At 43.9% G+C, this 22,655-nt stretch overlaps 1 protein-coding gene across 1 annotated transcript in view; it reads left to right on the forward strand.

The window, feature by feature from the left end:
* Positions 1-3,067: 3,067 nt before the first annotated feature.
* The window catches only part of iglon5 (IgLON family member 5), a 154,562-nt gene continuing 134,974 nt past the window's right edge, over positions 3,068-22,655 (forward strand). Inside the window, exon 1 of the mRNA XM_023980689.2 lies at positions 3,068-3,681. Within this exon, the coding sequence (XP_023836457.1) occupies positions 3,621-3,681 (61 nt within the window). The 5' untranslated portion in view covers positions 3,068-3,620. The remainder of the gene's footprint in view (positions 3,682-22,655) is intronic.

Below are 22,655 nucleotides of genomic sequence, written 5' to 3' on the forward strand. Positions count from 1 at the left end.
GGAACAATGTCTTTCTATGCTAATGAAGAACCAGCTTTGTATCCTGCGRCATTTCAATGCAAATGTCTAGAAGTGTAGCTATGTGGGCGAACTTTTGAGAAAATACCATATTGTCGGTCTACATTGCGTTACATAAACAGATGAATATAGAATGTGAATGTAAGCCTACTGTGTGTTATATTCAAACGCTGGAAAATATGAATATGGTAATAACACCATGCAAAAGCGAGAACAAGTTGTGTACTAATGTATAGCCTAACTCCCTTAAAAGTATTGTGTAAGGTGTCTTGGAGCAGGCTATGGGTCATTATTAGAGTAGGTAACAGAGTTCCAGGGTAGGGTAGGTAACTTTCTAAATGTAATCTATTACAGTTACTAGATAGATACCTGTCCAAAATTGTAATCAGTAACATAACTTTTGCGTTAACCAAAATCAGTAATATAAATCAGTTACTTTTACTTTCGCCTTAAGAGGCATTCGAAGACAAAAATGAATATTATCAATTGAATGACATCTAATGCAGGATAAATGGCTTTAAATGGATGTTGCATTTTATATGGCTTTCTACTTCAATACAGATGGTAATACGATTAGGATATATCTTTACATTAAAAAMCCTAAATCTGTCAGATTTCCAGTCATTCCAAATTATTTAATACCCCTTAATCTTCAAGAATAGGAYTTGGAATTATGGAAATATAGATTAGCCAAATTGTTTTACCTGAGTATAACTCAGAAACGAAGGACTTATTAGCCTACTCTGTTGTTTATGATTTTGTTGTCATGGAGGACTGATTGGGCTCATTGCTTCGAKTTGAAAAATAAATGCTGCTCTTATGGAATGGCATGCTTTGAGCACTACCGAAAAGTGCTATTTGCATTTGAAAAAGTAATGCCATATGCTGCATTTGCTATAGCCCTATTGTTTACGTGTTTTTATCAGCACAAATTAGATTGAGCAATGAAAGCCCCACTTGTGTTCTTCTTAAATGAAACTCGTTTTTGACTGTATTTTTAGCACAAAACCAAGGAGGAGGAGTTCAGAATGGAGGAACTCTCTCAAACTTTTATTCCAACCCACAGGCCTGTTCAACGTCTAGTTTTCATTTACATTTAGTTGAGTTATCAACTCTAACGCGATTTCAACGTTAAATCAACAGAACATGTCACCCTGTCATTGGATTTAGGTGAAAAGTTGGGTGAAAGAAATATTGAATTCCCTTACGTTGATGACTTTTTGTAAATCCAATCAGTTTCCCACGTTGTTTCAACGTCCTCATATTGATTTCTGTTGCTGAAATTACGTAGAAACGACTTTGATTCAACCAGTTATTGCCCAGTGGGATAGGCTCAGTGGGATCCGCACTACGCAGCTGTTGCAAGATCACATTTTTCACTGTCTGTCCACTGGTCGCAAAAAAAAGATTGATGGSCAGCTTAAACTTATTCAAAACAAACAATATTGGGTTAAAATACACATATTGGCTAAATCTGWGAACAGCCATCCACAATAACCACAATCCGTAAATCGAAAACAGCTAAATGAGAAAGCAGCAGTGTGATTCACATAATTGCGCTAAGTAGATATTAATAATACGTTATATCCGTATCGCCCGTAGGCTATACACCACTGCTGTCGTCCTTACCKCCAAGCGTTTATTCAAGTTGGAAGTATAATCTTTGAAGACAGACAACAGTCGCACCATTGGAAGACAAACGCATTTGCTGTGTCATCATAGTGGTCTCTGACTTGTGGTCAGACTCCCTCAGGCRGAACAAACTTAAACTTGCGCCTTTTTTCAATGCTGATTTGAATGTAATTGAGAAAACAGGAAAGTGTCATACATTTTTKTTCTCCCGCAGACATATTTTCTGAATTTAAAAGTAWTCATCTAGTTTTTCAAATGTATCTGTAATCTGATGACAATATGTTTGCAGGTAACATAATGGCTTACAGTTAAAATGTKTTGTAATCAGTTACATGTAACCGATTACACTCCCCAAGGCTGCAGAGTTCCTAGGGGAGCCTCCCCCTTCCTGGTTAGGCTTACTCTCATTGTAAGAGATTCCCCAGTAGGGAAACACCGCTGTTCACTGCCCAGGTGCTTAACTTTCGAAATCCGATTCCGTCGCTGTCCACTTCAATGGTGCTGAATTTCCATATTCCAATTATGTCGCTGTCCACTTCAATGGTGCTGAATCTGAATCTCCGTTATTACATCTTGTTGGGTGACTCTGACTCATTTCATTTGACTTTCAATGGGATATATGATGTGTATGGAATATCAGGCGTTGCATGCTTCAACACTGCAGAGCAGGTAGTCTATCATCACGTTGCTGTACTCATATGCTACTATCGTGTTAATCCCAGTCATCTCACACACATATGGTGTGTAGCCATGTTCATAAACCCTACTTAATGCAGTTGTTTTTTTTCTAGACGAGTAGGCCTAGTGATATTCCAAAACGCTCATGTGGACTCAATTGCATGGTCTTCCAAAAAGTGCAGTTACAGTGATCAAAATGGTTTGCTTTTCCATAATACGAGTTCACTGGTCTATTCAGTTTTCACTGTAGGATGTCTCCTATTTTAAGGTATTGGAACTCCATCCAATCTCTGGTCATGTGGGCAACCCCTGGGCACAAGCCCAACAAAACAACCCGAATAGAACATTCACCCTTATTCACCCTTTATCCAATAGCCTATAATTCAGATACTCACCACGCACGTATTCTTCGTAGCTCCACCTATCGCTCTCTCACTCTACCTCGGYCCCTGTACTACGGTTATTATGTCTGTCCCCCTGTGGACCACTGTTTCTCCGAGTACTGCAGCAACACTAGGCTTGCTATAAATCACATTGCATTATCACCGCGCCGTTTTCGCCTCGCGCGTTTACCCSCCTACCATGCACCTCGGATTGGCCAGCCCGCCTCCTTTCCCACCCTCTCCGAAAGTGGCTGCAGTGCAATTRTAGCTCCCGCCCCTTCCTTGGTGGCGATGATTGGAAGAAAGGAGTTCTCCTTGAACTGTCAATCATGCCTTTTCTTGTGCGCTTCGCATTTGTTGTTTCTCGGAGCGATGCATTGAGTGCGGGGCGACAAGACGCGTTGCATACCGACAGAGATCGAGGAGAGTAAGCTAATTACGGGACGAATTGTCTACTACAGAACGCACATATTGTATCCATTAGTTTGCAATGTTCTGTCGAATATTTGGCAGAAAACAGTTGAGTATTTACCTTCGTGTTCAGGTGCGCATTTGAGCACATCTTCTCTCCAAACCATTGAAAACAACATTAATTCAGTGTCTGGAATATTTGCGATTATTTTGCTCCAAGATTTTGTGTCATTTGGTATTCCCTCTACGTCTACGAAAACATCAACAACCCCTTCTTTGGTTAAGGGGTGGGGGGGGTTATCAACGAGAAAAGTCAAGGGAATAGACTCATGTTTTTGTTCAGTCACATGTAAAAGCAGTCGGTTATTGCTGTTGGACATAAATAAAACACACCAGGTAGATCTKTTCACATTTTTCCTGCAAAGGCTCCATAGAAGGGGACTACAACGGTATTCTACTACGAAAACAACATCGAAAAATCTATCGAAACATCAAAACATGAGCTGCCCAGTCTTACGAAACGTGTTCGCTGGTTTGCTCCTCGCACTGCTGTCGAGTGGTAAGTTCTAGTAGGCTACTTTGATTTGATGTTGCCGCTGGATTGGATCCATACATGCATCTTCCCCTTCATTCCCACTGGTACGGTGCTGTAGGTGAATACTAATGCCGAGGCTTCGTGATGGGGGTCTACCTGCTTATGAATCATGCGTGTGTGTGTGTGTGTGTGTGTGTGCTACAGTGCACACTCGGTTTTMATTTGCTCACAGTTTGGAGAGAGAGAGAGAGAGATAGGGAGCGCGCGCGAGGGAGACAGAGGTGTGAGTGGATGAAACAGTGAGTATGAGTTAGCATGTGCTAGGTATAGGCTACAGCCTTTGCGCAGCGCACGGCTCAGTCTTCAGCTTGCTTGTAGCCTACGAGTGGTGCATGTTAACACATTTCACTTCAGAATTCGAGACACCCCATTCCCATGCTCTCTGGTCTATCAGAAGGCGGGCGCATTCCAATACGTGACATGATTGATCTGGTGGTAACCCGTGCACATGACGTTCGTAGTATGGCGCTAAACTGCTACATAATTTCCGATGCAGTACAAGCAGTTGAGAAGAGTGTAGCAAAAAAAAMCATTTTCTGCAAGGTTGAGAGATAATAATAGACAGCGAGATAGATCTTGGGGCATTCCAACACGCACAGGGCACTATGTACAGTGTAGCCTAGGAACCTTCACTACTTTCCCCCCGCCGTGGCTAGTTATTTATCCACCACATTGTCTGTTGCTTTTAACGTTTTCTCACCGGGCAAAGATAATTGCAAGATAATTGCGGTGATCGCCTGTACATCCGGAGGATTCATAGGGATTTAAGTATGCTCCGTTATTAATTCCACAAAGGATGTAGGCGCGTCAGAAATTGGACAATGGTTTATTCTGTATRTTGTGCAATGTGCACCGCAGAGGAAGGGAAACTTGGGCATCACAAAAGTGCCAAGTCACATGGAGCACCGGAACATAAATAGCATTGCAATATAAGTTATAGCCCTAATGCTTTTTCATTTCCTACCGTGACCGATATTATAACCATCTTGCAGATTTGTTTTATCTCAATCCACGCACTGTTGATGTTGTTGTAGATTCTCTTATGCCTCCCCCCGCGCTCCTTCCAACATCTGGTGCGCCCCTTGCGCACGTGCATGACGCAAACCACATATTAAATCACACATTAAATCACACATCACACATGCGTGCCTCGATAACTCTCCCTCATTACCTTTGGGAAATTATGAATTAAATAAATAACCTGGCCTTAATAACAATAATTGATGTGTCAGTGTAATAAGATGCTATAATTGCTCACAGATGCAGGCCGGGCCAGGTAGATTCCTACTCCCATGTTCCTTCCGGTCAGGAGTGGTGGAGTACCCAGCTGGTTATGGTGGGAGTCGAGTAGGGCCTAGGCTACACCAGGAATGGGGCAGATGGACAGCCCTGCAGGACACAAACACCAAACAGAACAGCATGAAACCATCTGATTATAGCGCCTTATTGGGTTCACAGTACCAATTCGCAGCCTGCTAAGGACAGATTACCTTTTTTGAATGGATTGAACTAAAATTGCATTTTACAAACCTACCATATCCACATGTTCGAGCACTAAACTGTAGAGTTGATGAATGTAGCCCAGAGAGGCCATATTCTTGTTTTAAATGTGTAGCACATTAAAAGCTACAGTTTGCAGTTGACTGAAAATACTGTATATCAGTGTCATCTTTGTTCTGTGTGGTACATTGACACTATAGTATGAAGTTGACTGAGAGTATATCATTGCCATCTTTAGAAAACGATGTAGCCAGTTTCACGGCTGCTGCTACCGCCACACACCCACTCATGTGGAGGCATGCATGAATGATGAGGGAGGAAGGATGGAACACAGCCATTAAAAGCCTGGTCAGCTCCCTGTTAAATCATGCAAGGTGCCTCGAAGATGTGAGCGTGTGTAGCGCTCATTGGAGTGTGTCAGATGGAGTTCCCACTCCCAAATGGACCCTTAGTCCCTATAGTGGTTACACCCTATGCACTTGTGTAGATCTGCAAGGATTGAATGGGTATAAGCAAAGTATGGAAATGTACTCCTATAGCTTGTCAGGGAGCTAGGAAGGGTCAATATTGCTTAGACCTATTACAGTCCTCTCGGATCTACACAAATGCACAGGGTATAAGGGATAGGGGGCGATTTTGGATTGGGCAGATCATTCTCATCTCCGTTGCTATTTGAGTCATTTATAAATCAAGTTTGCACTGCTTGATTGAATCTACATCCATTTAGTCATTGATCAGCACTCCTGTTAGGCTGCTATAATCGTTGGCTACTATGAAGTGTCAATCATCAAGTTGGTTTCTGCTGACCTGTGCAGTGACGTTCAAAGTTGCAGCTGTTGCATCTCTAAGCACAATGCCTAGTGAGCATTCTGAGGAGCACCGATGTGMTATGGACCTTTCGGCATAATGGCTTTGGCTGTATTGGACTGAGAGATGCTAAGTCATTAGTTTCCATCCTGAGACAGAGTGATAACCAAGGTCGTATTCATTAYGGCACACGGTAGCAAAACGTTATGCAGTGGAACATGAAAACAAACGCTTCTTATTGGACAAGTCCAGGTAGTTCCTCTCTATTTCAGTCTGTTTTCTATCCATTTGGTGCCTAGTGAATTCTATGCGGTCATTGCCCCCATAGCAAMACGTTTTACAATGGWACACAAAAAAAATAARAAATCTCATTGGACAAGTTCAAGTCGTCTCTCCCTGTTTCAGTCAATTTTCTAATGTTTGKTGCCTAATTAATAGGACCCGGTTCTCCTAAACCTTTCTCGTCTACGTCAGAGATGGCACGCTGGGAGACTTTGCTTCCCACTTATTTTCTCAATGAAAGCTAACTAAGCCTGAGAAAAGAAACTACACGCCCCCACACCAAATTAAACCATTTAGACTCCACAAAGAGGATCGCTGTTGTGACAGACACCTGCAGTAAGTACCTTATTATGAGGTTCATGTTAGCATGTACTTTACTGGTAATGATAAATATGCTGCGGTGCTGCTCAAGATGATATTTCATGGTCTAGGAATAGGAGATGCTAATTTACGACCTCATGATGTAAGCACGCCAGTAACACAATCTAGCATCTGCACAAAGACATAGCACCTGCTTCTATACAGATTCACATTCTAACACATGCTCTTACACAGTAACACATTCTATCCAATTACATATCTGTATGCTGAGAGAAATTACCTTAATAAGTCAAGGTCACATATCAGCATAACCTGGTATTTGACCTTTGGTCTTTACCTTGGTAGCAGACCAAGCGCAATCAACAGTTCTCTAATCCATTTGATGCACTAMATAAACCTCTCTCTACTTTTCCACATTACAGTTTTGGATCCCTCTCAGACACGTCATCCTTAACCTTTGAAAATACTCTCCTGTACATCACTGAAGCCATTTTCAAACAACCCAACAGATGCTTCTAGCTACAAACTAATCCAAACTAGCATCCAGAGGACAAAAGGTGGCCATAATGAATCAAAGGGTACAGGTGTGGGAAGTGTTACGGGGCGTATCGGGCGCAGGTAAAACAGGCGGGTCGCTGCGTCGCCCGCGATCCCTCTCGTTACAGCGACATATGGGGGTGGGGGGGGACAAGTGGGGTCAAGGCGCGTGGCACATCGTGGCACATGTTGATGGCATGGCCCCCCTGTTTGTGCTCGGTCAAATCACCGACTTTGGCTGGGAGATGAAGAGCTGCAGACGCGTCTGTGTGCCAGCACCAACAGATGCCTCGAGCTCCTAATCTGGAGGGGCCTCTCTTCCCCTCTTTCCTGCCTCCCTCCTCCCTCCTCCTCCCCCGCCTCCCCCACGTTTGAAAGCCACCATTTCTGTGCCGTCGTTGTTCTCCAAGCCTGGCTTGCATATGCTCCTCTTTTTTGGAGCCTGTATTTTTTTTGCCTTTTTCTCAGTTCTTCTTCATCTGTTGCCAGACACCATTGGATGTGAAACTGAGAAGCCCGGGGTTTGAGTCTCATGGAGTTGCTCTTTTGGAGAGAAAAATAGAGACGCTGGATGCTGTGGGAAGTATATATAGCAGTGACCTGACAGAAAACAAGTGGGCTGTGTGATATTTCACATTTTCAATTCGATTTTTACAGTTGTATGGGGCGTATGTGAGACWGTATACTGGGGTTTGTGCTATGGATGATGTGCTTCCACCGTATCACTCATGCTGGATGGAGAATTGATAGATAGCCTTGTGTGGTTTGAACTRAATCAGGAAGTGTTGCTATGGAGAGAGGCACCATGGAGAGAATGGCCCCAAGCGTTTCTGTGGAATCTTCCACTATTCCACCCCTGCCTATTACTGACCTTATCTTGGCTTAAACAGGACTGGCCTTAGAGGCTATTCTATCCAAATCTACGTCCAAATATGTTTCTGTGGGTTTCTTGGATTGTTTTCAACAGGGTGAGGGTGGTGAGATGTGCTGGCCTCTGGAATGGTGCTGTAATGTTAGTGGCTTTCAGGCTGGAACAGTGACATGGGGTCATGGGGTCAAACTCTAGATGGGCACTCTGAGTGTGGAGAGGAGCGAGAGGGGGGAGAGGGGCGATGGTTGATGGCCAGTGCTCTGTCACCTCAATGCCCTTGAGATTTCCTGCGGTGAGTTTTGATAAACACTTCACTGGCCTCCCATATTGGTTCTAGCGAGGCAATTATACATAAGTGTCAGTCCCATAAATAATGATTACAGCCAGGCTTGTTTGTAATTATAATCACAGTTATTWTATATGGAGTTCAATGTAATGGACATGAACCAGGATCACTTTCAATGTGGGACAGGTTCTTTTACTGTGTTAAATTACAGTAATACACTGTAATACTTCTCTTCTCTCTCACCCCGCCTCCTTGTCCTATTCCCAGCTCAACCCCGACGGCCAGCGCTGCCCTGTGCATGAATATGTGCATGAGCAATTGGCCCTCAACCGAATAGTAATGAAAAAAAGCCTATGTTTTATTTAATGCAGGAAGAGAAACATAATTCAAGTGGCAGCAGAATGTATGTAGAGGTAGAGAGAAGTGGGAGGCCCATATACTGTATACCCCCCCCCCCCACACTGAATTATATACAACACACACTACAAACACAGCTTTATAGGGCCACCCACAAGAATGAATTTAAACAATTCCCCCAGTGAAGGTGCGAACAGTAAATCAATGAAGCCCATCGGAGCCAGGAGCACCCAGCCTTGAGTGGTAGAGAGGAACATCTATATATTCATACATATTTGTGCACATAAATAACTTTCATTGATCTCTTATCAATACAGGCATATAGGGAAAATCGAATATGTCTCTGGCACAGGCTAAATCCTCATTCCTCTCTTTCTGGCTCTGAGGCTTTAGCCGGGGCATGTAGATTGAGCTATCTGGAGAGAGAGAGAGCCAGAGAGACAGAGAGACAGAGAGACAGAGAGACAGAGAGACAGAGAGACAGAGAGATTTTACCCCCCTCTGTCTCTTGTCTTTTTGTGTCAGGGCGTTAGCATCGTTGGAAACACAATTCAGATTAGAGCAGCCGCTGCTTCTTTCTCCTGTGGGAGCTGTGAGGGACCCGGGTCCTGCTTCTCTCCCTGTCCTCATTACCAGAGACAAGAAGCTTCGCTGGCAAATCAATGGAAGAGGCTTAGGAAACTAATGCAGCCTGGTCCATGCCTGATGGGACTGTGGGTGTGTGTGTGTGTTTGTGGGGGGGGGGGTGAGTTTGTGTGTGTATGTGTGCGTGCATGCAAGCGTGGGTGCATCTTTTTGTCTGTGTGTGTGTGTGTGTGTGTGTTTGCAAACGTGTGATTGTCTTGTGTTTGGCTATGTGGAGGAGTGTGTTAATTTGTACAACAACACAGGGGAGACAAACATTAGTTTCCACCCTGCTGCTCTATTGTGGTCTGTTAGAGTACTCTCCATGCACCCGGTAAACCACGGTAATATTTACCACTGGGATATGATACTGCAGAAGCCCTAGAATTACTTTGAGATAACATTGGATTTATCATCTGAATCCATTTTAGTGCAATACTAATAGTTTTAGTGCAACACTAATTTCCGCTCGGCTCCGGGCAGCCGAGTGGAAATGGAGGAAAACTCGCCTCCCTGCGGACCTGGCATCCTTTCACTCCCTCCTCTCTACATTCTCCTCTTCTGTCTCTGCTGCTAAAGCCACTTTCTACCACTCTAAATTCCAAGCGTCTGCCTCTAACCCTAGGAAGCTCTTTGCCACCTTCTCCTCCCTCCTGAACTCTCTCCCCCCCCCTCCTCCTCTGCGGATGACTTCGTCACCATTTTTGAAAAGAAGGTCGTCGACATCCGATCCTCGTTGCTAAGTCAAACGAACCAGCTGGTTCTGCTCACACTTGCCCCTACCTGTGCTTTGACCTCTTTCTCCCCTCTTCTCTCCAGATGAAAATCTCGGCGTCTTTGTGACGGCCGGCGCCCCAAACAACCTGCCCGCTTGACCCTATCCCCTCCTCTCTTCTCCAGACCATTTCGGAGACCTTCTCCCTTACCTCACCTCGCTCATCAACTCAATCCTTGACCCGCTGGCTACGTCCCTTCCGCCTTCAAGCGAAAGTTTGCACACCCTTCTGAAAAAACCTACACTCGATCCTCCGATGTCAACAACTACAACCAGTATCCCTTCTTTCTTTTCTCTCCAAAACTCTTGAACGTGCCGTCCTTGGCCAGCTCTCCTGCTATCTCTTCAGAATGACTTCTTGATCCAAATCAGTCAGGTTTCAAGACTAGTCATTCACTGAGACTTGCTCTTCTCTGTGTCACAACGGAGGCGCTCCGCACTGCTAAAGCTAACTCTCTCTCCTCTGCTCTCATCCTTCTAGACCTATCGGCTGCCTTTGATACTGTGAACCATCAGATCCTCCCTCCAACCCTCTCCGAGTTGGGCATCTCCCGGCGCGGCCCACGCTTGGATTGCGCCTACCCTGACAGGTTCGCTCCTACCAGGTGGCGTGGCGAGAATCTGTCTCCGCACCACGTGCTCTCACCCACTGGTGTCCCCCAGGGCTCTGTTAGGCCCTCTCCTATTCTCGCTATAAACCAAGTCACTTGGCTTCTGTCATATCCTCACAATGGTCTCTCCTATCATTGCTATGCAGACGACACACAATTAATCTTCTCTTTCCCCCTTCTGATAACCAGGTGGCGAATCGCATCTCTGCATGTCTGGCAGACATATCAGTGTGGTATGACGGATCACCACCTCAAGTTGAACCTCGGCAAGACGGAGCTGCTCTTCTCCCGGGGAAGGACTGCCCGTTCCATGATCTCGCATCACGGTTGACAACTCCATTGTGTCCTCCTCCCAGAAGTGCTAAGAATTTTGGCGTGATCTTGGACAACACCCTGTCGTTCTCAACTAACATCAAGGCGGTGACCCGTTCCTGTAGGTTCATGCTCTACCAACATTTCGCAGAGTACGACCCGCTCTCACACAGGAAGCGGCGCAGGTCCTAATCCCAGGCACTTGTCATCTCCCATCTGGATTACTTGAACTCGTTGTTGGCTGGGCTCCCTGCCTGTGCCATTAAACCCCTACAACTCATCCAGAACGCCGCAGCCCGTCTGGTGTTTCAACCTTCCAAGTTCTCTCCGTCACCCTCCCGCTTCTCCCGCTCTCTCTACTGGCTTCCAGTTGAAGCTCGCATCCGCTACAAGACCATGGTGCTTCCTACGGAGCTGTGAGGGGAACGGCACCTCCGTACTTCAGGCTCTGATCAGGCCCTACACCCAAAAAGGGCACTGCGTTATCCACCCTCTGGCCCTGCCTCCCTACTTCTGAGGAAGTACAGCTCCCGCTCAGCCCAGTCATAAACTGTTTCGCTGCTCTGGCAACCCCAATGGTGGAACAAACTCCCCACGACGCCAGGTCAGCGGAGTCAATCACCACCTTCCGGAAACACCTGAAACACCACCTCTTTAAGGAATACCTAGGATAGGATAAAAGTAATCCTTCTAACCCCCCCCCCCCCTTAAAAGAGTTAGATGCACTATTGTAAAGTGGTTGTCCACTGGATATCATAAGGTGAATGCACCAATTTGTAAGTCGCTTCTGGATAAGAGCGTCTGCTAAATGACTTAAATGTAAATGTAAATGGTAAACTGGGGTACGATGCTCCCCCCTTGTAGATTTTTTTGTTATTTAATAAAAAATATATTTTTTAAGAAAGGATTAATTTACCAGCTTACTGGGTTAAGATGCCCCCATGGGGTCTCACAGAAGTGTCCCTATTTGTGCACGTACAGTAAATTCTCTTTCTTCTTTTTTACCTTCTCCTGAACTTCATTCTGTACAGTTTAAACTAAACTCATTTGAATAAGGCAAGATTGTAAAATCCCAGCAGTCTCTAAAATAGAAATTCAAGAGCAAATGGTTTTCAATAGTTTTGTAATAATATATTACATTTTTGGGAATATAACAAGTGATAAATTATTGATTAAACACAAATCACACCACACACACACACAACCCCACACAACACACACACAACACACACACACACAACACACACATCACACACACCACCACACACACAACAACACACACACACTTCACGGCCACACACACACACACACACACAACACGACACACACACACACACTACATCAGCTGAACCATGACTGGTTGCTTGTGGATGGATATGGATGGATAATTCTGGGTGCCTCTTCATAAAACCGTAAAACCAGTCTATGCTGGCCAACCGCCTTTCTTTATTGAATGTGTTTTGGATTCCCATCCTCTCGGGTCAACGGCAAGTTTTTGGACATCCCATGATGTAAGTCCGAAAAGGGCTCAGTGAAGACTGGTAACCCACTCAAAAGGCTGTGGCCTGGGGTTTTGTCTTGCTTGTCTCAGTGGCACTTCAGGGTTTTGGGTGGCATAATAAAAGCACAGGACTCTGCCCTGCCCATTGTGAATAGAATTCAGGGCACAATGAAGCACCTCTTTGTCAGATAAATTCTTGTAAACTCTCATCTGAAAAGAAAAAAATTCAAAGGAACAGAAGAGGGGCATKTGGGGGGTCCTCCCCCAGATATTTTTTCAAATTTTAAAAACATATTTCCTGCAATTCTACACAGTTTCACATTACTTATCATGCCTCTCTTGCGGAGTATTTTGAGGGCTATTTTGAAAAAGAAATATTAGCTGTTTAATAGCTCATCTCATGTTATTCTTTACATTTTGCCATGAGGATGAGAGAAAATTTGGCCGTTTTAAAGTGTTCAGTGAAAATCTCACTTTTAAAAGTTCATATTATGTTAACTCATACTCAAATAATGTTGTTGACTCGTCTACTTGTATTTTGTGGCCAAAGCATACATTGGAGAGAAAAAAAACACTTCAAAAAGCCAACCTCAAACTTGTATCTCAAACAGACTTAATATTAATATTAATATTTCCTCATAGAGGATGAGCTGGCCAATCAGCGGTGTACTCGCATTAATATTTTTAATGACTGGTATAAGCCCAGACCATTCTGTTGTTGGGGTACGCCCACACCATTCCAACACAGAAAATATGCTTTTTAACATACTTAATTACTATGTTTTGGGATGGAAACTATTTTACTCATATTGTAATTAATTATAGGTCAGATTTAATAGAAATCTGGTAACACTGGACAGTTACTTTAAAGGTAGACTTTGGGCAAAATGCAAAAATAACATCTTTAAACTGTATAAATGACCAATGCACCATTATACCTGGTAATGTAATGCTTAAAAAATGGATGAATAAGATATTTGGCTACAGAAATGCAATTTCTTTCTGCTCTCTACAGCTTCYGTCCAAAAACAAATCTTGTGAAATTACATACACACATATTGGAGGAGTTACTGGTTAGCAACAAGTGGCTAGCTTAGCTAATGAAGTAGCTACGTSACTCACGACATGCATGACAAGAATGACACATCGATGAATCACCAAAGGCTCACCATTGCTGTTTGAAAATTGAGAAAGAGGAGGAGTTGGACCGTTTTCGTACCCAAAGTCAACCGKAATTACCTGCAATTTTACACATGTTGCCATTGCTTATGACATATTCATATGCTATCTGGGGGGCCCCTGAACTCGAGCCCCCCCCCCCAAAAAAGACAAATATTAGTATTTTTTTTATTTTAAAGACATTTTTGAGGGTGACGAATCTACCTGTTCTGAATTTTGGGGGGACACATGTCCTTATATCCCCTGTGGCAATTTTGTCTATGCAATGTATCCAGAGGTGGGAAACTACTGTAGCTGTCCTCCGGCTACACCATAGTGCTACCCTAGAGGGTGTTGTTGAGGCTACTGTAGACTTTCATTSCACACTAGTGTGTCTTAATCAGTTCTTTGGTGAGATGTGAATATATTTAGTACAGTTTTACAAAAAAATATAACTTTTTTAATGTTTCACCATTTTTATTTTTATGAAATTAACTTAGTAGGATGGTCCTCCCCTTTCCTCCTCTGAGGAGCCTCCACTGTTCCACTTTAACAACATCTTATCCTGCTTTCAGAAATACTATCTGTTAAGCACTCAGCTTGTCAGAAGCTGTTTTCATGCTACAGCATAGTCTTATCCCTCGCACATCCTTACACCTCCTGTGTTGTTTGACAGTGCAACTACAGGCTGCAACTAATGCTAAAATATCCTGCTGTAACAAATACTGTCTGTCAAGTGCTCAACTTGTCAGAAGTTGTTTTTAGCCCACACACATCACCGGCAACTCTAGTGTTGTTTACAACTATGTGCCGGGATGCAATGAATGCTAAATCACGGTGTCATGTTGTGGTTTTAGTCCCTCCACTGCCTCTCCTGGTCTATCAGGGCTGGAGGTTTTTGGGTCGGAGGAGGGAAGGTAGGTGGGAGAGAGGAATGGATGGAGAAAGGGAGGGAGGGAAATAAATAAAACAGAGAAAAACAGATCAATAMAAATTTCAGCAGCTGGCTCGTACACTCCTCCTCTAGCCAAAAGATGGAGAATGAGAGGGATGGAGAGAGGGAGAGAGAKAGAAAGACAGAGGGATTGAGGTAATGGGAAAAATGTGTGGGAGAGAGGGAACCAGATAGAGGGAGTGGGAGAGAGAGTGCCAGACGTACATAGACAGAGAGAGAGAGAGCAAGAGACAGTGAGAGAGAAGGGTGAATAGCGACACGGGGAGTCAGCCGTTGAGACTGAGAGAAACATGTTGCTGAGATATCATCAACTGATATGTTCCATTCATTGCCCTCCTGCCGCTCATTTCATAGTGATTAAAGACACAGRCCGAGGTATTATACACTATATATACAAAAGTATGTGGACACGCTTTCAAATGATTGGATTCGGCTATGTGAGCCACACCGATTGCTGACGCGTGTAAAATCGAGCACACAGCCATATAATCTCCATAGACTAACATTGGCAGTAGAATGGCCTTACTGAAGAGCTCAGGGACTTTCAACGTGGCACCGTCATAGGGTTAGGGTTTCCAACAWGTCAGTTCGTCAAATGTCTCGGCTGCTAGAGCTGCCCTGGTCAACTGTAAGTGCTGTTATTGTGAAGTGGAACTGTCTAGGAGCAACAATGGCTCAGCCCCGAAGTGGTAGGGCACACAAACACAGAGAATGGGACCGAGTGATGAAGCGTGTAGGGTGTAAAAATCGTCTGTCCTCGGTTGCAACACCCACTACTGAGATCCAAACTGTTTCTGGAAGCAATGTCAGCACAATAACTGTTCGTCAGGAGCTTCATGAAGTGGRTTTCCATGGCCGAGCAGCCACACACGAGTCTAAGATTGCCATGTGAAATGCCAAGTGTCGGCTGGAGTGGTGTAAAGCTTGCCGCCATTGGACTCTGGAGCAGTGGAAATGCGTTCTCTGTAGTGATGAATCACGCTTCACCATCTGGCAATCCGACGGACGAATCTGGGTATGGCGGATACCAGKAGAACACTACCTGCCCCAATACATAGTGCCAACTGTCAAGTTTGGTCGAGGAGGAATAATGGTCTGGGGCTGTTTTTCACGGTTTGGGCTAGGCCCCTTCTTTCCAGTTAAGGGAAATCTGAACGCTACAGCATATAGTGACATTCTAGACGATTCTGTGCTTCCAACATTGTGGCAACATTTTGGGGAAGGCCCTTTCCTGTTTCAGCATGACAATGGCCACGTGCACAAAGCAAGGTCCATACAGAAATGGTTTGTCGAGATCGGTGTGGAAGAACTTGACTGGCCTGCACAGAGCCCTGACCTCAACCCCATCGCACACCTTTGGGATGAATTGGAACGCCGACTGCAAGCCAGGCCTAATTGCCCAACATCAGTGCCCGACTTCACTAATGCTCTTGTGGCTGAATGGAAGCAAGTCCCCGCAGCAATGTTCCAACATCTAGTAGAAAGCCTTCCCAGAAGAGTGGAGGCTGTTATAGCACCAAACGGTTGACCAACTCCATGTTAATGCCCATGCTTTTGGAATGAGATGTTCTACTATGTACTGTTTAATTCAAAGGGAGTGAGTGGGAGGTAGGGGGAAGGAGCGAGAGAGATAGAGGGTATATGAAAGTGGACAGGCCGGAGAGAATAAGAGTTATGAAAATATGATTGAAGAAGGGTGCATAGAGAGAGGGAGCGGGAGAAAGAGAGACAGATGGCAAGAGGGAGGAAAGAGGGAGGAGGAGGAGAAGGCTGGATGCAAAAAGCCGCAACAGGCAGTGATCGAGATGGATTGATTTGCGGGACAGACGATTCGATTAAATAGTAAATGGAAGTTTTAATCCCTGCCAATAAAAAACGATTTTCGGCGAGTGGGCGTTGTGAAACTGTTTCAGGGTCAGTTGCTGTGTGATATTGCAGTGGTAAGGATTTGGCGCTAATGTGATATTCTACTCATTAGGGATTCGTTCCAGGGAGGCACATACCTCAAATAATTCTAATAAGATGCTCTTACAGTCCGGGTGCCACTGCACACTGCATAACAATAAGTGGTTAGGAGCTTGGTGAGACGCCAATGGCCAAATAAGGCCACCACATACCCTGTGAAATATCCCTTTTTAAATTGCCTGTGTATAGGAAATAGTGTGTTGTGTCAGTGTGTTAGCAGTGTGGCTGTGGGACTCGTACCATTTCGGGAAACAATAGAATTGGTAAGGCAATTCCGCCTGATGCCCAGTGGTAGGCGGGGGTGGCACAGTGCAATCCCCCCTACTCACCATCGCTGTGCCACTTCTCTGCCACCATGAAGAGAATCACKGCAATTTTGCTGTCATTTAGGGCTGGCACGTGGTCGGCTGTTCCAGCTGTGAAGGTGCCAGTGGGATTTTCTGGTAATAAAGAGTCCATGTTAGCAGCACGCATCTGACAGTAAAGACTCAGTTAGGCAGGATTTTCACCGCAAATTTCACTGTGACAGCTCCCTAATGACACTTACAGGAGCTGTTTTACACCGGTATGAAAMGATTCCTCTCCCTCTATTACCAGTGGGTATTTCATTAATAGGTATGAAAAAATCTCGGCATGTGTCTGATCTGATATTCCCATATCCCGACACTAATTCATTTGGAATGAGATGATGGGGAGAAATAAATTATTTATTGTTTTGTGATATTTCCCATAATTTGGTTTAAAGTGAGATTGCACTGAGTGATATTTCCCATAATTTGGTTTAAAGTAAGATTGCACTGAGTGATTTGTGTGGCAATAGTCCTGTAATTGGGTTAAAATGGAGATTGGGCCAGGTTATTGTGTGGTGATATTTCTAACTAATTGGATGTGGTGTTAGATACCACAGTAGCTAAACGTCTGTGTTGTCTTGCCAGTTCAGTAATGCACGTTAGAGTGAGATTCCATTAGTGTATTGTGTGGTGGGGAGGACAGAGGAGGGGTATTCTACCAGGATGTTGTGGATTGCCGCATGCAGAGAATTCCAATCACACATTCTAGTCTTTTGACAGTATTGTCTTGTAGGGTTCTGGTTGTTTTGAAAATGYCAGCCTCGATCCAAAGAAGATGCCTTAGTCTGTGTGTGAGGAAAATCCCCTAATTATAGAATAAGCCATAGCTAGCCTATATAGCACATATAGCTTCTGATTGCTCTTCATTAGTTAAACTGTGTATATGCATAATTGATAAATGAGGCTTACAATTCCTAAGATTTACAGTACATTCCAGAAATAAAGAAATTCATAAGTAATGCAGTTATTTCAACATGCAAATTATAACTTCATTCGGAGCGTAACACGTTCTCCCCGAGCTTATTTGACATCCATGAATTATAGATGCAGTATAGATTGAGGCATATTCTAATACGCCCTAACCCTAACACAATCAAGAACGTTTATTTTCCCTGAAGTCTGATGATCTGCTTCTCARCAAACCTGGGTTAAATGATCTATTTTTTTAATAATCTGTTTGATATCTGTGTTTGATTGACCTTGCCTTTTTCAATAGAACCAATAAAACGGTCCCAAAACTTCAAACCCGCCCATTTAACACCCCGGGCAGGCTAAAACAAACGGAAAAAATAATAATTATAATAATAAATATTATTATTATTATTAATTATAATTACAGCTACGCTGTGAAATCACAGTGTCAGAGCGACATGACATCACACTATTTCACAGAGCACTGGCTGTATCGACGCAACCTTTGTATGGTCAGCAGACCCCCGATTCCCATTAAAAATAATGAAGGTGTCGKAAAAGGGCAATTAGCTGCCTAATGTCAGGCAACAGTACTCTAATACGAGATAGTTTTGCTGACAAGTCAATATCTGCTCCAAAAAAACATTATCCACGGTAAGAGACTGATTMTTTGGGGAAAGTTTTTCTTTACTGTTGAGAACCTCACATTAGGCCCAGGCTAGAGGGAACTAGGTGAAATGAATGCAGAACCTACAGCTAAATATGATACAGTGCTTTAATAAAGACAAACTCAAGACTTCTGAAGACCCAGACTAGTGAAGATGCAAAGAGATCTGTATCTATAGAATATGCAAGATGAACAGTACTGTTAACCAGCAGTGTAAAAAAAAACCACTGTGTGTATTACTTATGATGTTGATATACACCCACAGGTGTAACATGATGCATCTGTGAATGTTCTTTTCACTTTGACAGCTGAGATCAAAATTGATCTGTATACCAGACAGAGCCTCTTAAACCAGACAAGACAAATGTGGCTACAGTTCAGGTGTTTCCTCAATCAGCCAGACTGGATTGATCTTCTCTGGAATCAGTCATGATCTAGTCGCATCGACAGAAAGATGCCCTTAAGATTTCTGTAAAGAAAGAAAAACCAAGATGGTGGTTCACTGATTTGGGAGGGAAAAGGTTTCAGCCTAGTATTGTTGTTTCAGTAATGTTTCAGCTCACCAAGCGTTTATGGGGTAAAACTTGGAAGGGATTCAGTTAGTGCCATTGATTTAGTCATAATTACATTTTTACAAGTCCTGGTTGGTGTGGTGGGATTAGTTTGAGGGTTTATCATGGTGTGTGAGTACACTTGCCTGTGGGTTCAATTAATACAGACGGTTATTTCAGTCGGACTTTATCGATAATAGGTTATTAAACGCATGCTGTAAGACGTTTCAGACTACATGTAAAGGATTTAATATAGTTTCCACTACCTTCCATTAATTCCTTCTTCATACTGTTATCACTCTCCACTAATATGTTTCTCATTTGCATCCATGCCAATGTCAGTGTTATATTATCTCAGTTTTTGCACAATATAATACTTGAGTGAATTCCATGTTCCATGTGCTGCTTAGTAAGGAAGTAGCATTGCGTTGGTGTGGAACACTGTTTTGCTATTCCTGTGGTGTTCAGCGTCATTGTGTGGAGAACCTTCAGCCTCTGTGAGAGCCCAGTCACTGAACCTACCACCTCTTGCAGTAGCATTCTTCCCACCCTCTGCTCTGAGATCTCTTTCACAGACACACACACATACCATCTGTTTGCCTTTTTCCTGGGCAGACCTGGGTCCATTGGGACATACTGTGCCTTGCAAAAGTATTCTCCCCCATGGCGTTTTTCCTATTTTGTTGCATTACAACCTGTAATTTAAATGGATTTTTATTTGGATTTCATGTAATGGACCTACACAAAATAGTCCGAAAAAACTACTTGTTTAAAAATATATATATTTTTTTAAAGCGGAAAAGTGGTGCATGCGTATGTATTCACCCCCTTTGCTATGAAGCCCCTAAGTAAGATCTGGTGTAACCAATTACCTTCAGAAGTCACATAACTGGGTAAATAAAGTCTACCTGTGTGCAATCTAAGTGTCACATGATCTGTCACACGATCTCAGTATATATACACCTGTTCTGAAAGGCCCCAGAGTCTGCAACAGCACTAAGCAAGGGGCACCACCAAGCAAGTGGCACTATGAAGACCAAGGAGCTCTCCAAACAGGTCAGGGACAAAGTTGTGGAGAAGTACAGATCAGGGTTGGGTTATAAAAAAATCTGAAACCTTCAAATCCCACTGAGCACCATTAATTCCATTATTAAAAAATGAAAAGAATATGGCACCACAACAAACCTGCCAAGAGAGGGCCACCCACCAAAACTCACAGACCAGGAAAGCAGGGCATTAATCAGAGAGGCAACAAAGAGACTAAAGATAACCCTGAAGGAGCTGMAAAGCTCCACAGCGGAGATTGGAGTATCTGTCCATAAGACCACTTTAAGCCGTACACTCCACAGAGCTGGGCTTTACAGAAAGAGTGGCCAGAAAAAATAAGCAAACATGTTTGGTGTTCGCCAAAAGGCATGTGGGAGACTCCCCAAACATATGGAAGAAGGTACTCTGGTCAGTGAACCAAAAATTAGATTTTTGGCCATCAAGGAAAACACTATGTCTGGTGCAAACCCAACACCTCTCATCACTCCGAGAACACCATCCCCACAGTGAAGCATGGTAGTGGCAGCATCATGCTGTGGGATGTTTTTCATCGGCATGGACCAGGAAACTGGTCAGACTTAAAGGAATGATGGATGGCACTAAATACAGGAAATTTGTGAGGGAAACCTGTTCAGTGTTCCAGAGATGTGAGACTGGGAGGAGGTTCACTTTCCGGCCGGACAATGACCCTAAGCATACTGGCTAAAGCAACACTCGACCTGGTTTAAGAGGAACATTTATATGTCTTGAAATGGCCTAAGTCAAAGCCCAGACTTCAATCCATATTGGGAATCTGTGGAATGACTTAAAGATTGCTGTACACCAGTGGAACCCATCCAACTTGAAGGAGCTGGAGCAGTTTTGCTTGAAGAATGGGCAAAAATCCCAGTGGCTAGATGTGCAAAGCTTATAGAGACATATCCCAAGAGACTTGCAGCTGTAATTGTTGCAAAAGGTGGCTCTACAAAGTATTGGCCTTTGTGAAAAGTTCTGCATGCTCAAGTTTTCTGTTTTTTTTTAATCATATTTGTTTCACAATAAAAAATATTTTGCATCTTCAAAGTGGTAGGTATGTTTGTGTAAATCAAATGATACAAACCCCCCGAATATCCATTTCAATCCAGGTTGTAAGGCAACAAATTAGGGAAAATGCCAGGGGGGGTGAATATTTTCACAAGCCACTGTACGCTAGAGCTGGGCTACGGTCCTGTACGCGTGATCCCGCACCTCTAAGCCCAGTCAACCCACCCCTGCCTCACCGCTAGAACCCTCACACACCATAATAAGACCTCTTACCACTCTGCGGTGCCGGCTTCACAGCCAAGGTTAATGGGAATGCACACAAATATTAATAACACCATTATTACCCCACCAGTCCACCCCCTGTTTGAAAATATGAATAGTTTGTAAAAGAGCTTCTTAAGGGCTGTGACTACAGTAAGCAGGTTGTGCTCACTAATGTCTTCAGGATGGCACTGGCCTTTGCCCTTCACATACCCACCAGCCAGCCAGTCAGCCAGCAGCCAGCCCACACAGCCATCACAGTCACACACACACACACACCACAACACACACACACACACACACACACACACACACCACACACACACACACACACACCACACACCACACACACACACACACACACACACACAACACACACACACACAACACACACACACACACACACACAACCACACACACACACCACACACAAAAGCCGAGGTGTCAAACACACTGTCAAGTCAGCAAGGGCTGTCTGTAGCTAACAGCAGATTGCTAACGATAAAGCATCAGCCCCTGAAGGCCAGCCGGCGGCTCTACAGCTCAGAGAATGAAATAAAGTCTCTGACCTCCTGGCTAATTAGTGACGATACATCTGGATGTGAGAGAGAGTGRGAGCTAGGCTCTTATTGGCTCTGATTGCTGGCCCTCCTCAAATTCAAAACAAATCCAACTGGCGAAACGGGTGTTATGCCAGCATCTGAGTCATCACCGGGTCAAATTAAAACTTCCATTTGATCTGTTTCCAGGTTTTTTCAGCGTGTTGTTATTTGTTACTGAATARGGAACCACATCAACTGGATTTGAATAATACAAGCCTGTCTTAGTCAACTGTGGCTGTGTTCATCAAGCGTCTCAGARTCGGAGTGCTGATCTAGAACCAGGTCCCCCTTGTCCATACAGTGTAATGTTATTCATTTTGATCAAAAAGAMAACTGATCCTAGATCAGTACCCMCACTCTGAGATGCTTTATGAATACAGGCCCTGCTGTATAAAACTAGGGACCTGAGTTGGCCTCTGTGTTGGCTGAAACCGGACTATCTATCTGTCCAACAGATGCACTAACCCCGGAATGGACCCTCCTTCCTCTCCTCTCTCCCCCTCCTACCGTCCTCTCTCCCCCCCTACGCCTTAGCCCATATCACACAGACAGCCACTGCTAAAAGATTCATGCATGTGGATTTTAGGTCTTTAAAGAATGAGCTTGAGCAAGGCTTGCTTTTCTCTCTCCCTCAAAATGAAATCCAATATTCAAGAAATTGAT

This window comes from Salvelinus sp. IW2-2015, linkage group LG35 (assembly GCF_002910315.2).
Source record: "Salvelinus sp. IW2-2015 linkage group LG35, ASM291031v2, whole genome shotgun sequence".
Lineage (NCBI taxonomy): Eukaryota > Metazoa > Chordata > Actinopteri > Salmoniformes > Salmonidae > Salvelinus > Salvelinus sp. IW2-2015.